We start from the raw sequence: 17,251 nt of genomic DNA on the forward strand, positions 1-17,251 counted from the left end.
ATCGGAAAGAATTTGAAACACTTATGGATTAAGAACTGGGATATTTTCGAAACGTTTAGCGACGAATTGGAAACTAAAAGATTTCTAGGACTCTGGCAGGGTATCACATTACTTACGGTTCCACAACAGACAAAAGAGAAATATTCAGATACTAGCCGCACTATCCACCACGGAGCCCAACAAGTCCATACAAATGTCATCGGTGCAAGCCAGATGTATACGGTCTTAGAACAGTCCTAAGACTGCCATAACCCTTAACATGATGCTTTGATTGCTTAGCCCCAAGCCAAAGGTCTGACAGCCAGTTGATATATATGAAATGGGTTTATCCCATTTCAACTAATAAGCTGCCAAAGTGCTGTGTTGGAAACAACAACCTCGTCTTTCAACAATTAGGTTCCTCCTTTACAAGCTTACTGGTCTCCACGCACGGCAAAAACATGGGTAGTTTTCACGCTTTGGGAAGGCTGAAGTAGTGACTGTTTAATAGCGGCTATCTACAAGCAACAACGTGACAGAATACCGATGTTATTTTCTATAGGCAGGAGAGGTAGACGGCAGTGTTTGAAATCGCAAGATACGTATAATTGGCTACTACAAGCCTGAAATCTCGTTTTACCGTAATCAAGGGTATTGCTGCCGGATGATTTGTTTACTCGGACAGTAACACGGCCATTGAAACGTACTCATCGGAAACGAGTTTTCTGTAATATACAACGTGGAAAGTTCAGCAATGGCGCAGAGTGCTCTTTACCGACGAGAGCTCATCGAATCTCACTAAGGATTTAAAATGTCTGAACATTTGAAGAGAATGGTAACACGCCCCCAAACATCGTCAAATGTGGTCACAGATTTGAAGGCGGTAGAGTTTTTATTTGAAAACGCATAATGCTTGCTGACTTTATGGAGGTCTATCTGTTGTAAGAAGCGTTAAAACATTGATGAGTGTTATAGTACTGAGGATCATCTTCTTCACACGTGCGTCCCTTCTGGGCTGCTGCCTGAGTTCTCTTCATCCACGACAAGGCTACATCTCATTTTACCTTCCATACAAAAGGAGACGGCTTTCTGTACGCAGAACCTACTTCTGAATAAAATCTTTGGCCTAATTTGAATTCCTCTCATGGTCAGCATTCACGGCATGGGCAATAGAAAAAAAAAATGATTTTTCATGCACGAAAAATTTTCATTTTTACCTTCTGTGCCTTTAATACTCCAGTTTACCCAGTGCCTTTAACGCCTTTAATACCTCAGTTTTACACATATTTTTGGAGTGTAGGGAGTCTCTCAATTTAAATATTAATTTTGCTAATATCCTAAAATTTCAATTTCGGGTTTTTGAAACTTTTTCTCCCTAAAAGTGTATTTTGGAATAATATATCTGTCTGTTTTAATTCTAACTTGCCAACATTTCGCTGCAGCTATGAATTTTTCTAACTTTGAGATTTATTTCATTATGACTAAAATACAAAGAATAACATACTCAAGTCTGCGTTATAATTTTAAGAATGATTGGAATTTGTCGAACTGCTAAAAATAAATCAGCTTCTTTAACAGAGAAACTTTATGATTTTTAGGTTACATATAATCTGTATTTTTAGTTTTATGAAAGTTATAATCATAATACCTTTATAGGATCAGCTGTGATTTAATGAATAAAATGTAAAAGATCGTATTTCGTTTAATATAATGAAAGTAAATAAAAATCTAATAGCTGATTTCTTTTATTAAGATCTTAAAATATTAAAGCTGTTTGGAAATAATTTCATTAATGATTATTTCGAAACATTTATCGTGCACTATAATTAATATTTAAAAACCAGCAATGAAAAACGAGGTCATCTGTTGTAACAGTATCGAATAAAATGTGCGGCAACAATTAAGGAATTATGTATTAAGTGCATTCTGAAAATTAGGGTGAGATGTTTTTCTTGACCTACCGGTTCTTATAATTAAAACACAATAACACACCGAATAAACGCTAATTCAGAAGTCAAACAACAAAAATCAGCGTTATATTTTCAAAATTTTCACAGGACTAGTTTCGATGGTTTCGATGGAACCACCATCCTCAGCTGCAAAACCGCAAATGAACAAGATAGGAAATAATGATTAGATAAGATAAGAAAGCCTGGACAAGAATAAGCAAGTGGCGCCATCTGTTGGTGAAACCAGAACTAAAACATAATTTCCTTGAAGGCTGAAGGCAAAGATGGATTGGAATTAGGATCGTTAACTAGAACAGAAAGATTTTTTTTAATGTGAAAAGATTTGTTGAATGTGAAAAGAATGTTTTTTGAATGTTTCACATTCAAAAAAATCTTTCTGTTCTAGTTAACGATCCTAATTCCAATCCATCTTTGCCTTCGGCCTTTAAAGAAATTATATTTTAGTTCTGGTTTCACCAACAGATGGCGCCACTTGCTTATTCATGTCCAGGCTTTCTTATCTTATCTAATCATTATTTCCTATCTTGTTCATTTGCGGTTTTGTAGCTGAGGATGGTGGTTCGGTAAAACCATCGAAACTAGTCCTGTGAAAATTTTGAAAATATAACGCTGATTTTTGTTGTTTGACTTCTGAATTACTACCGGTTCTTATTCCCGTGAATGCATTTAATATTAATGAAGTAATTTAATTAAATCTCAATAATTCTTTTTGTTACTTTTCAGATAACCTAACAGAGAAGAACAAGAAATCCTCCATTGAGCAGAAACGATTCTACCAGAGAAAACTCTCAGGATTCACAGCAATCAAATTTCTTCCAGTTGGACGACTGTTCAAATTTCTTAAGCCTCCTCTCCAAAGAAGGAATTCTTGTCCGGTACTTAGCATTTCAGAAGCAAAAACTGAATTTACTTTGCCCAATAAACCAAACCTTGGAAAAGAATCAGATATCAGCAGTTCCAAAGTAGACACAAAAGATATTAAAAGAGAAAATAACAAAAGTTGTAGGCTCACGAAATGGACATCACATGGTGAACTTCCACGACTGGAAGGAAAGCCTAATAATATTGCGGAAAAAGTAGGACATGCAAACAAAGCTGCAGGATCATCGTTCCATACTGATGGCAGTAATGAAATTTCTAATAAAGACTTACCACTTTTAATTCACGATTTATCTCACCAGTTATCACAAAATGTTGAATGTAAAGCAACAGAGGACAGTTCAATACAAACATCTGAAAATAGCAGCCAAAAAATATTTTCTGATAAGGTAATAGGAAATAAAAAGACAGAGTCGACGGTCGTAGAAAAAACAGTAATAATTGTTTCTGAAAGTGAAAGTTCAAGTGAAATAAATAATCCTTTCCGTGAAACAAAAAATACGTCAGGAAACGTTGATGTGCTTCAAGGTGTCACAATCTCTATGAATAGTTCGGTTTCAAAATTTAAGACGCAGAAATGCATAGAATGGGAAACTAACCAAGAAAATTTAAGCACTAATAAAATCCTCAATTCACAGAGGCAGTCTCAGAAATCAGAGCTAACTAATAGCGTTAAAGTAATAACTACAGAGCGGGATATTTCGTTCCCTGAAAATCAAGATAAAGAAATAAGAGCAATAGACGATGCGGAACAACAGCGCGAATCTCTGGAAACGCTATGCACAAAGCACCTAAATACAACAGATGAGGAAATAAACGTTGACAGTGAAAAAAAGACTTCCATAAAATTACAAGTTTGTAATCCAGAAACAAATTATTCGAATTCGCCAATTGATCATGTATCACAAAACAAAAAGAATGAAAACAACGCGCTGAAAGACGTGGATATCAGTAATGATAATATTGATGAATATATTGGGAGAAACAAAATACATACTTCTACTGATAACTTTCAAATTAACACATTTTACCCAGGAACAAATGCTCAGAATAAGCTAGTTAATGAATCTCATATAGTTTCAGAGAAAATTAAAGCAAGCACTATTATTCTGAACGGTAAATGTTCGGTTGAAAATGGATATCTTGATTTAAAATTCGGAACAGCTTTAAATCATCGCACATCTTATATCCAAGATGAAGATGCTAATCTGAGAAACTCTGGCATAACAACAAATTTCATTAATAGCAAAGCAACTACAGAAATATCTGAGAAAAACTTGAGCAATGTACATTCCTTTCCTAATAACTCAATAAATCTTATCTCCGATAGAAGCACAACTACTGTTAATGAAGCTATAGAATTTCAGGAAAGAGTAAATAAATTACAAAATGATTTCTTTGTAAATAGATATGAGACAGTAAATGATATAATTACAAGCTGCAATGATGATTATGTTCACAAGAGTTTGAATCAAAGAGACAACTCAAAATCAGCAGTTTGCAGTACAGTAAAGGTTTTAGCACAGGAAGAATATGACTCTGTAAAACTTAAAGAGCTTCGAATTCATAAGCCTCAGTTAATAGGTATAGTCTGCAACCAAACGGCGAACAAAACCGCAATTCATTCAAATAAAAAAAACAGAGGCCAAACCTCAGAAATAAGGATAAGTGTTCTGAATGATGTACGTGTTCAGAGTGACATTCTAGACTTTGGAGAATGTTCGGCAAATACTTCTACTATTGATTTACAAGAAAATGATATAAATGAGTGTTACAATGTAAAACTAGATGCTCCAGAAGAAGTGATAGTAGCTGGTTTCCATGATTTTTGCCACACGATGCTTTCTCTAGAAGAAAGCATCGAAATGCAAGACACGCGAACTTTGTTAAAAAATAGCAAACAGTTAGAAACAAGCATTGAAGTAAATACAACAAAGACAAGGAAAGAAGTTATGGGTTCTGCCCATAGTATCAAACAACAATCAGAAATCACAAACCTAACAAGATCCGTTACGGAACTACATGTTTCCGCACAGAACTACAGCACATCTCAGTATTGCTCAGAAATTACCGAAAATACGTCTAACAAGTTTGAAGAAGATAATCAGAACAATAAACTTCTAGACAAAATGAATATCAAAGATCCCGATGTGATTGATGCAATAACAGTATTAGATAAATCACTGATGGAAGTATCGGAACAAACTCCAATTTTATTTAGAGAATCAGAAATGAACACCAACGCTACGAACATTAAGCAAGAAGCAAGTGAAATAAACAATATTTCAAAAATTATCAAAGAAGACAAAATACAATGTGATAATCTAATAGAAGAGCTTATGTTAGAAGACAGTAAGAGAGTGTCAAGAGATCCTACAAGCCATCCTTCATCTCCAGCAGGAAGAATAGCTGTCACAATATCTAACATGAGTTCCCAAAGGTTCTTTGATTACGAACTGGATCAAACCGTGAAACTAGGAAAAAAAGAACTAACTTATCAACAAAATGTTGAAAGCCATAATGCAAGAAACGATGTCATAAATGAAGTAAATTATAGTTCTCTGAAAGTAAATAAGCTAACTAAGGAAGAAATTAAAACTTTCAATAGGACGTCTACAAATACAAATGAACTTTCAAATTTCGATGCGCCAGATAATGAAATAAAAAGAGTCAGTGAAATGTCCTCTGCCAAAGATGATTCTTTATCACTCCCTGCATCAATTACATCAGGTAAGATTTTTAATAATTTAGCTTGGATTGCAGCTTAGTTTTATTTTTAGAATAATATGTATGATTTACATTTCTTCGATATTTTTAGAAGACACGAATCCGGGTTTCACACTGCAAGTATCAGAAGAGAATAATCCTGCACATTGCATACAGGACGTCGTTGCTTGCAACCGAACAAGTCCGTGCTCTGTAGATTCTGGAACAAGTTCGCATAATCAAGGATATTTTGTTGTGGTTGCAATAGATTTTGGAACTACTTATTCTGGCTATGCTTTCAGCTTTACCCGAGATCCAGACAATATTCATATGATGAAGAAGTGGGATGGTAAGTTTCAAAATACAAAGATGCTCAGTTCATATAACAAAAAGCATCTCAAGATTTTATTATTTTTATATCCACTTTGTGGTGGATTTTTATATCCACTTATCGCTATTTACAGCAATGTCCCTTTTAAGGAATATACTTTACTGTACCTTTTAAGAAATCTACATTTATAAAATAACTGCGTTATTTGCATTGTAGAGACATTTAGGTATTTTTTGGAAGCAGGCAAGATGACAAATGAGCAATCGCCTTCGCCGGGAATCGAACTACGGACCTCTGGAATACCGGCCCAGCGTGCAGAACCACTACACCACGAAGGCACGCCAGGAAAGTGGGAGAAATTCATTATAACATACTTCTCCATAAATAACACACAAAGTAGGCATATCGATTTTCTCTCAGGGCTAAGTCTTTCTGTCAAAATTCTAAGCAAACAATTTTATGCAGAATGTCAGGAAAAGGTAACTATAGGTTTTGTTTCCTTAAATTTTGACCCTATGCATGTCTTTTCATTTGTAGACGTTCTAAAAATAAGGCAGACAATTTTATGAAACAGCCTGTAACACATTTTTTAGAAAAGGCTCCTTTCATATGAAATCTAACTTCTCACGAAATAACGAAGAGCAAAAATTCCAATTAAAAAATACATAAAGTAAAATATTCATTATTTTTTAGCGACATTAACGCAAAAAGATTCCATACCTCTGAGTGCAAAATTCGCAGAGTTATATATAAATAATATTTTGATGAAACAGGCTACAAAGTTACTGACAAGACTTTTTGTTTTACCCCATGCACAACCTTTGGTTGGCAAAACGGACAACATCTCTTTTGGATTCCCAAATTTGACAGAAATTTTAGGCAAAATTTTAGGAAATTTACTAACTATGCTTGTTTTACCCCATAGGACATCTACAAATACAAATGAACGTCCTTTCAATTTTTCGTCCTTTAGTTGCCAAAACGGACAACGTCTCTTTTGAATTCCCAAATTTGATCGAAATTTTAAAAAATTCTGACCTTCAGTAAAAAATACGCACTGAATAGATTCATTTTAGTACGACCTTTCATTTAGTACCTATTCATTTAGTACGACCGACCAAATTTTATACATAGTGATACTGAGCCTTTGACATTTAATTTACATAGTGAATAATTTAGAATATGGCATTTTTGCTTCGTTGGGACTACAAAAAAGATAATAGATTTTATGGTTACAAATCCCTCCCCCAAGTGTTAAAAGTTTTTCCATGATTTTTTTACTTTATTTTGAGAAACTTCGTAGTTAGAATTACATATTTAGGATCAGTATCACCGATTAAAAAAATAAAATCTGTAACCAACTTTTATCGAAAACCCTGTCAATAGTATTTCACAGAATTCGACAAATTGACTTCTGTGCTAATGAAAAATTCAATAAGATCGTTATTAACGAAAATGTTTTCTAAAAACGAATCATAATTGCTTATTTTGCATTAAAGCTTCTAAAAGTAGTTTATACGTAGAAAAGTTAATAAATCATACCCAACTGATGTACGTTCTAGTTCCCTTTGCAGTAATTTTCCTTTAACCAGATTAATTAGGTATAAATATGAGATTTACCACTTTAATATTAGAGTGAGGCTTTTTTTTAAATATATCAAATATTATATTGTAAATCTAAACTCTATTTTCATTCAGGAGGAGATCCTGGAGTTTTTAATCAAAAAACTCCCACAACTTTGCTCTTGTCACCAGAAGGGACATTTCACTCCTATGGTTATTCAGCACGTGACTATTATCATGATTTAGATGAAGAGGAAGCTAAAGGATGGTTATATTTTGAAAAATTCAAAATGACTTTGCATAACAATGAGGTATGTTGATATTTACATATTTTTGTCCGAATATTTTATACATTTATTACGTACAGTTTACAGAATTCTCTTTGTATTTTATGTAATACGTAAGTAAATATAAATTTTTAAATGCTTGAATAATTATTCTGCACTCCACAACTCTGCTACACTACAATGCTGAAATTATATATGAAGAAACATAAGAACTCATTTTTAAATACGTTAGCATTTAATCTGCATAACATAAATTTACAATATCATGATCCTAAGATATAAGTGAGAATCCACTAAGAACAAGAATCTCTTTATCTTAATTACATTGTATGATTCTTTAATGTTCCAATACATGTAAAAGGCAAACTGTGCAATTTTTTAAATATTACACTTTTGAAACAAATGCTTTGGAGCTCTTTAAACAAAACGGATATGCATTTTATTCAATGTTTTTCACACAGCATTGAATAAAGTGAACGGATTTTTACAAGTGACTTTTGCTTAAACTAAAATACGTTATGTATTATTAACTGTTATTTTTTTTTTCTTTTGTCTTTAAAGCATTTAAGTCTCGACACCAAAATCACTGCTGCAAATGGGAAGAGCATACCTGCAGTTACAGTATTTTCTCATGCTCTTCGATATTTCAAGGATCATGCTTTACAAGAGCTCAGTGAACAGTCTGCAACTCGAATTCTCAACGAAGATGTGAGATGGGTTGTAACTGTTCCTGCAATTTGGAAACAACCTGCAAAACAGTTCATGAGGGCAGCTGCTTATGAAGTAAGTTTGAATATAAACTTATTGGAAACGAATGCCATTCAGAGTTTTGTAATGTTAGAGGAAAATACACATAATATTTAACCGGTTAAAATTTTTAAAAACTGCACTTTCTCTTTTGGATTTCTCTGTGGAAGTAGGATCATATAATTTTTCTTATAAAATGAATGACAAAGTTTTCCATAACTAGGCAGGTATTGCAAGTCCGGATTTTCCTGATCAGTTACTCATTGCTTTAGAACCAGAAGCAGCTTCCATTTATTGCAGAAGAATGAAACTCCATCAACTGGTTCCGGAAGAAACGCATTTTCAAAGATCATCATTACATTGGCAGAAAGATAGAGATACAGAATCAGAAGCTGGCTCTACAATTAGCGACAAAGGTACAATTTTAGATAAACCTTATTTATAAAAACATTCGATTTCTTCAAATTATGATATACTTCACATTATTTCAGAAATTAACATTTTTCTGTAAAAAACTTTCAGAATTATTTTAATAACAAAAACTGAAGCTAGATAACCTATTTTTCTATTTTTCCACTGGCATCTAAATTTAGGCTAAATCATATACTATTAACTTCTCTTATAATATAAATTTTTCAATTTGTTTTAAAAGCGCAGAAAAAAAAACTAATGACTAGGGGGTTACAGTTTAAATTATAGGGTTGCACTTGATCTGGCAATGCTCAATTTAGTCCTATAACCCTAACAGACGCGCCGCCTAGACGGTATAGTGATTAGGGGAGCGGACTGCGATACCGAAGTGCCTGGGTTCGAATCCCGGAGAAGGTTATGGATGTAAATTGTCTGTCCTCTCATAGGAGGTAACAGTGGCCGTCTATAATAATAATATTAGGTGCCTCCATAATAAAATGACCACCACTTCTGGCTTTAATTACTTCTTCGTTGTCTGAAAACAACGATGAAGTATTGAGAATTTAAAACAGCTTTTATATTTAAGCAGACTTTAGAACTTTAATTAGAATCAGGCTTAGTGAGAATTAAAGAATTAAAGTGTTGACAGCGAGAAAGCCCGAAGCCAAATAATTACAACCACGGTGAGGAATACGGAAAAGAGAAGTTACAGTAAAGACTGAAATTATAAATAACAAGTTAATTAACATAAGATTATCTACAAACTCACATGAAGATGATAAGTTCTCATTAACTTAAACTTGATCACACTGAAGCTATTTAGTAATGTGTGAATAAGAAGCGGAACTTTGGATTCCTCGACTTTACAGGAACAGTCCTGAATATGAATTATTGTTTTTGGTGTGCAGGTAGGTCATAAATTTGAATCTCAATGATTTACTTCCATTTCATTCAAGCCTCTTTTAGGCATTTTACTGTTATATTGAAAGCTCCTTTTCTACACTTCCAATTAAATTACATTTGAAATTCATTACTAACCTTGATATCAAGAAATAAATTTGCAATGTAAATCATGAATGTTGATATAAGAGAGTAGCCTATATGGCGTGAAAGACGTTTTCCCCAAACAAAAGAACATAATCACTATTGGAAGAAGCAAGCCAGGTAAAGGAATATGATTCACACAGAAATTATTGTTACGGCTACACTACATTGCCTTATTACACGACTACAATTTTAAGCTAATATAAAATGTTTTTAACCAGACTTTTGCCTTATCTAACATTTCTAATGAAACTGACTTAAAATCAGAATTTGTGATACGCATTTCCATCAAATCAGGCCACAGAAAAGCGAAAGTAAAAATTCTCGACCATAAGAATGAGACAGAAGAACATCTTGGCACTTCATTATTAAAGAAATACTAACTGTTTGCCAACAAATGTTTCCAACTAGGAATACTTATAAAAATTTAATTGGATCACTGATTTTTCAAATATAAGTCAATAGTTCATTTGTTTCAATTAATACTTACAGTATAAGTTATGCAATTTCCATATGAAATTAAAAACCAGTTCCAAAATTAAAAACCTGTTTCTTAATCATGAATTTAAAAATTAAATTACAGAAAAAATACAATTTTAATAATGAATTTAAAAACCAGCTTTTTATTTCAGAAAGATCAAAAGATATGCTTAATTTTTCTTAATAAACGTCTGAGGGCACAGAAATTGTAATAACCAAAAAAGAAATCAAAAATAAATTTCATAATTATTTAATTACATTCTAGGGGTTAAATATTTAAAAAGTAATTAAATTAATTTCATTACTGAAAGCCTAAGCTGCGAGTATATTCAAAAGGGACATGCCAAATAATTACACGGAATTTTTCCTTCGAGATTTCTATATTTGTCTGCTAAATGGTCGGTAGTGAAACTGGGGGAAAATAAAATTTGAAATGTAATTGAATCTAGCATGTAAAATGTTACGTTATTATGCATGTAAAATATTACGTCTCTCCTGTTAACTTCATAAAAATCAGACTTTGAATTGAATGAGAGATAATTGCTACATTGGACGTGTAAAGAAAAAGGGTATAAGGTTTACGTTAATTAATCTGTTATCTTATTTTTCGAACTATACAATCGCTTCTAATTTTCGAATTTAATTCACCAGGTTTTGCTAATTAAATCCTGCAAGTTGCTGAGATAATTTTTATAAACGCAAGTTGTTTGTTTAAACATTTTTCTGTGTTGATAGTTGTTCAACATACACGGGACGATAAGTCATCTGACAATCTCAGTAGGGATCAAGTAGTTTACTAAGAAAGTGCAACTCTACAAAAGTAACAGCAATAAGATTTTTTCGGCTAAAAGAACTAGTCAATGTAAAACACGAAGACGATTAGAAAACTAGTCAATATAAAACGGAAAAAGGATACACGGCTCACACACACGCTAACCTGCATTCCGTATGTTTTCGATACTTTTTCAATCATTTCGCTACGGTTTTGCAACTGAGCACCTATTTTAAAAATTTATAAATACAAATAATCCTTGAACAAGGATACAAAGAGGTTACAGAGGTAAAAAGATTTGATTTTCCATTTTCTTGAAAACCTACGCAAGGCTTTCTACTCCTCAACAATTTTTCTCACGAATTTTTCTTTGTTGTCTAGAAGCCCTAATTGGCGCTATAATTTGTGAAAAAACGTCTATTTTGTTGCATATTATGTACTATATTTTTTATAATAAAGGAGGTAATAATAAATAAAGTAAAATGTTATTTTACTTCTTTTGTCCGTAAGATGAATCACCTGTTTTAACACATATCTCCAATAGTAATAGGTCCAATAATATGCCACATCCCCAACAATATCCTACATCTTCAATAATAATCTCAAATAGTAATATTCGTAATCTCTCTGTCGTCTGACTTAAATAAGCAACTTAATCAAAGTCCATTGTCAATAAACTTGTGCCCATTTTTTTCCCCGCTATTATCGATAAAGTGCAGTTCTCATTGGGATAAGACTGAGTTGATGGCTGTGCAGTGTTAACCTTAATTATTATTATTATTATTATTATTATTATTATTATTATCATTCATTTAGGATAGCAATGCATACGACAGTTATTTGTCTAAGACATTTCTGCGCGACATTTACACAATGTCGAATTCTTGCTGTGCGAATATACCTTGTCTGTAGGCAAAAGGTTATCATAATATGATGATAATTCAGTGTATAATTTCATTCACAATGATGATAATTCAGTGTATAATTCAGGCATTCATAATATGCCCTACAGTTTCGCAAATTTTCCGATATTTACAGGCTATGTGATTAGTCCCAATATTTCAAACTGGCATAAATCTGTAGGAGGGGAAAATACATTTATTGAAAGTAATCAACGTTAAGTAAAGTCGCAGAATTCAAACCCGCGTTCATTGAATTAATTAATGAATTCAGTTATATTTTCAAATCTAAACTGCCCTCCTGCTGAAAAAAATAAGCAACAATGACAAAACACGGAATAAAACAAAAACTATTCAATGGATATGCGTGAAACTGATCTAAGAGTTTGATGTGACATTACTAGACCACATTGCAAACAATAAAGCAAAGACATAAAAATATAAATGTATTACGACCATCACATCGCCAAAGACCAAATCGGTCGGAAGAATGTGCAATGCAAACATCACTCTAATAATGGAAATGATACCCTTTAGCTAAAATGCATGCTTGACAACGGCGAGGCAAGCTGTCAATAGTGTTGTTGACCGCTTGTAGTGGCAGTAGCGCCCATTCCTGTAGTATCGCATATCGGAGCTTAGGAGGGTGACTGATGGCACACTGCAATCGGCAAACCGTGGTTCTAGCATACCTCACGCATGCTTTGTGGGATTCAGATCCGGCGATCTAGCAGGACACGGCATATATGGAATGATTTCACTCTCCAGATAGTTCCACTCGAGCTCTCTGCGGGCGGTCGTTATCATCCATAAATATCGCGTCGGTATCCATTGAAGCAATAAAAAGAAGCACAAGAGTGTATAGAATTCCATCGTAACAACGGACGGCTGTGACGGAGCCACCAGGAAACCCATTGAGGTCGAAGCGGCCGTTCGTTGCTATCCAAGCCCATACAAGGAAGCCTCCTCCTCTGTAATGGGCCTTTTTCGACGAAGTTTGTTGCACAAAAGCGTGTCCCTGGCTCTTGCCATATCATTGTCCTTCGGGAATCGTTAAAAGTACGTGGTTCCACTGCTCTGGTGTCTTACTGCGATATTCACGGGCTCAATTAAACCGCGATCTGACATGCGATGGAGACAAAGGAACACAAACCATAGGTCGTCGGAGGTGCCGTCCACCTTCATGCAGTCGACGCGACACAGTTTGGCGGGATATAGACCGTCCTGCACCAGCAGAAAGATGTGACGACAGCTGTCGTGCTTTTAGTGATCTACGGCGTCTTGCACATAGCAACACCAAGCAATCATCTGCTGTTGTGGCAATCATTCAGCGTCCAGGCCCACGTCTTCTGTTGGGGTTTTGATCCCTTTGATAATGATTTCACTGCCTGTTGATGACACTACGATGCACATTCAGGTCTCTTGCAACAGCGGATTGTCTAACAGCAGCTTGCAACATACCGACAGCCCTCCAAAGCATTTCATCTTGTAGATGGTGTCTTCGGCTCATGCTTTCCGTTTTGGCTACATTGTATTAAACGAAACTCGCTGCTTGAGAACTGACACATAGGTCCGTTATGCCTTTTTTTGAGGCGTTGTGGTGTGATTGCGGGATTGTCTTTCATGCTAATCTTAGTTGCTTAGTCATTCAGCGTCCAGGCCCACGTCTTCTGTTGGGGTTTTGATCCCTTTGATAATGATTTCACTGCCTGTTGATGACACTACGATGCACATTCAGGTCTCTTGCAACAGCGGATTGTCTAGCAGCAGCTTGCAACATACCGACAGCCCTCCAAAGCATTTCATCTTGTAGATGGTGTCTTCGGCTCATGCTTTCCGTTTTGGCTACATTGTATTAAACGAAACTCGCTGCTTGAGAACTGACACATAGGTCCGTTATGCCTTTTTTTGAGGCGTTGTGGTGTGATAGCGGGATTGTCTTTCATGCTAATCTTAGTTGCTTATTTGCATTCCGCAATGCAACCTCTACCTCATATGTAAATTGCATATTTTATTTGCGCCTTTTTACATTTATCCCATTTCTTTTAGCGTTTGCTGCTTATTTTTTTAGCAAGAGCATATTTATGCAGCAAAGTAAATATTTTGCTACTTTTCAGGCAATCAATATAAAAAGTTTTTAAAGCATGGCAATGTTTGATATTTATCTCTTTAATCTGCTACCTACAGGATTTTCAATGTATATTGTTGCGTGCGTACGGGTTCGTTTGAATTGAATGCACAAGTCCGATGAAAAATGGACAAAATTTATTATTATCACAACAAAAATGCTTAAATTTCCTCAGATATTCTTTCAGTATTACAATATCTCACAGTAGTTATCTTTTTAACTACTCAAACGTTCAACAGAAGTTAATTCAAGACAGCTAAAGAAAGCTAATCCGCGAATTCGCTACAATCAACAAGAGCAGTTTTCTAAACAAACTCTTAAAACAACAACACACTAACTGACTAAATTGAGAGGTTTTCCTCCTTTTTATAAGATTTTTAAATCGCGTGCGAGAATTTTTTAGCATTTTCTCGAAATCAAAGAGATATTTATTTATTAAATGTTAAATGCACGTGCTCTTGTATTTTTAATTTTCCGGATTAGCTTTCCTTTAATATCCGTCACGCGCTGCACTGCGCGGGGAATAAAACCATTTAATTTATAATTCAACTAACATTAGCTATTTAAATACCAAATCCGTAACAATATTAAAAATTTAAAAGTTACTTTATTTCTGGTTATTATTTATTTTTTACTCGGAATTTTTCTCTGATGGTCATTTCCGAATTATATTTAAGATCTTCACCGATTCACTGATTTCATGAAATAAGCATAAGAAACAAAATTATTTATAGCTTAGTAATTTAAACTCTATAAATATATCGAAATAAGAAAAATAAACAAGAAAAGAAGACTAATTATTTCATCCCCTTGTGTCCATAATAAGTTATAATTATGGGCATAAGAAGAAATAATAATTGATTTTACTGCAGTACTTTTTAACTGTTCTTTCAGTACATGATACACAGGTTTAAGGGGAAAAGTTTCTAAACCTGAAAAGATCTGTTTAAAACTTTGCAAATGTTCAGGAACACTTGAAAAAGAGTTTCATTCAGGCACTAATGAAACTATACAAGTATTCATAGATAGAAACTTTTTACAAATATTTCATATTGGCTGAATTTTACTTTTACCCATGCATACCTATCGCACAATGTTCTCAAACGCCGATAAAATTTATATTTCACTGCGAATACAGCAGAGACTTATTCATGCAATGTATGTCTTCCAGGTGCAATAAAAACTGTGATTGAATTTCAAATATTTCTAAAACACATTTCGCAGAACAATTTTACTTTTATATTTATTTCTTTATTTATTAACAATTTTATTCATTTATTTTATTTATTTCTTTATTTTTAGATTTAAATTTTCCCAGTTTGAACATGCAAGGAAATGAAAAGACTTTTACAGTAGGCAAGTAAATTTTACATTCTTACTAAAGTAAATTTGATACCCGTTTACATTTACACAAAAGTGGTTAATTAAAGTGAGACTTTAAGCATAATTTCTAAAAGATTTCTTGCAGTATACATGCAGCCAATATTTAATCGAAAATTTATTTAAAAAAAATATTTGCTTCTTTAACTACAATGTAGTATAAAATTTACAAATGCCAAAAATGAAATACAAAGCAACAATGGAAGGAAATGTATTATAATTTGATATAAAAAATAATAGCAATAAAAGTGCATAATGGAGTTCAAATGAAGAGAACGAGTCTAAATAAGTGGGTGGTGACGTACGTTATTCAGAATTTTATGGCTCTAGGTACCGTTGTTTTATAACAATGCGAGAAACGTACATACGTTGATACAGATTCTTCATTATTTAAGTTCTTTAAATATAATGCAGGGCTGTACTATTTGGTGGTAACAATTTGTAAAGTGAATCGCCGTTTATAATGAAACAACGCAAAATGCCAAAACGAAATTAATAGGCCTTCTTGGTAAATTGTCCCTTTGGGCTTAAAAAAACACAGCTGTTTGCATTTAAGTGAATATATAAAAATTAAATAAAGCATAAAGAATTTGGCTGTAATTAACTTCAAAGGGCAAAATGCAAAGTTTGGCAAGGCGAACTTTGTGCATGTACTTTCTTTAACTAAGATCACTGAAAAGAATTCTTACAGCGCGATAAATTCTGAGAGAAAGTTTGGTAACTAAAACCATTATTAGCCCAAAGAACGTTAGTCCAGAAGGGCTATTAATTTCGTTTTGGCATTTTGCGTCGATTCACTTTTCAAACTGTTGCCACCAAATATTACAGCCCTGTGTTATATTTAAAGAAATGAAATAATGGAGAATCTGCATAAATGTATGTACGTTTCTCGCACTATAATAAAACAAAGGTACCTAGAGCCATCAAATTTTGAATAACGTTATCAATCTTCCACCGGATATGGGCATCTGGAAGCCCGAATTTGAAATTTGTTTTATTATCTATTTCATATTTTGTCAGATATTAAAGAATTTTTGATTAACAAACACAACAGTTTCAAAGAGAGGAATGACAATACTGTACGGGGGGGGGGGAATTATCTTCAGCTCGCGAGACTGTGTATCAGAAATTCTAAATATACGCTAATTTAAAAATTATTTTGCGATACTGCCGTTGAATTGACTTTTATGATTTAAGTGGGAAGAACATGATATTTAATAAATAAAGGTAATACACAAAACGTTGAAAGAACGCCCTTTTGAGCGTTTCTGTAAAATCTGAAGGCTTTGAGATTTATTTTTCCCTTCGTTTCTGTTTGTTTAATCTATTTGAACTTAGTAGTCAACAGGATAAAAAAAACTGTAACCAATTCACCCGCCCACGTAAGTTTAAGTCGATATAGGTTCAGATTGCGATTTTGTGCAAAAACTACTAGGTAAGCGTTTTCGATAAAACACGGAAATTATTGGAAATAAACCAAAACTCAATACTCAGATAAATGCTTCTGCTCTTTTAAAGGTACATAATATTTAAAAAAAAAAATTAACTATTAAATTGACGTAAGTACGAAATTGATATGCAAATCTCGCTATATTTAGTGATGGGCTTTGTTTTAGAGATTTAACGAAATTTTAAAATTCAGTCAAATATTGTCAGAAGGATCGCCATTGGTGAT

At 33.6% G+C, this 17,251-nt stretch overlaps 1 protein-coding gene across 1 annotated transcript in view; it reads left to right on the top strand.

Moving 5' to 3' along the window:
- Positions 1-17,251, top strand: part of LOC118202376 (uncharacterized) — a 72,957-nt gene that overhangs the window by 50,433 nt on the left and 5,273 nt on the right. The window contains exons 2-7 of the mRNA XM_035374553.2: positions 2,673-5,558; positions 5,647-5,883; positions 7,564-7,739; positions 8,277-8,498; positions 8,686-8,878; positions 15,499-15,552. Of these exons, the coding sequence (XP_035230444.1) occupies positions 2,673-5,558; positions 5,647-5,883; positions 7,564-7,739; positions 8,277-8,498; positions 8,686-8,878; positions 15,499-15,552 (3,768 nt within the window). The remainder of the gene's footprint in view (positions 1-2,672; positions 5,559-5,646; positions 5,884-7,563; positions 7,740-8,276; positions 8,499-8,685; positions 8,879-15,498; positions 15,553-17,251) is intronic.

The sequence above is a fragment of the Stegodyphus dumicola genome, chromosome X1 (genome assembly GCF_044657685.1).
Source record: "Stegodyphus dumicola isolate Sdum_Otavi_A_Nest chromosome X1, ASM4465768v1".
Classification (NCBI taxonomy): Eukaryota; Metazoa; Arthropoda; class Arachnida; order Araneae; family Eresidae; genus Stegodyphus; species Stegodyphus dumicola.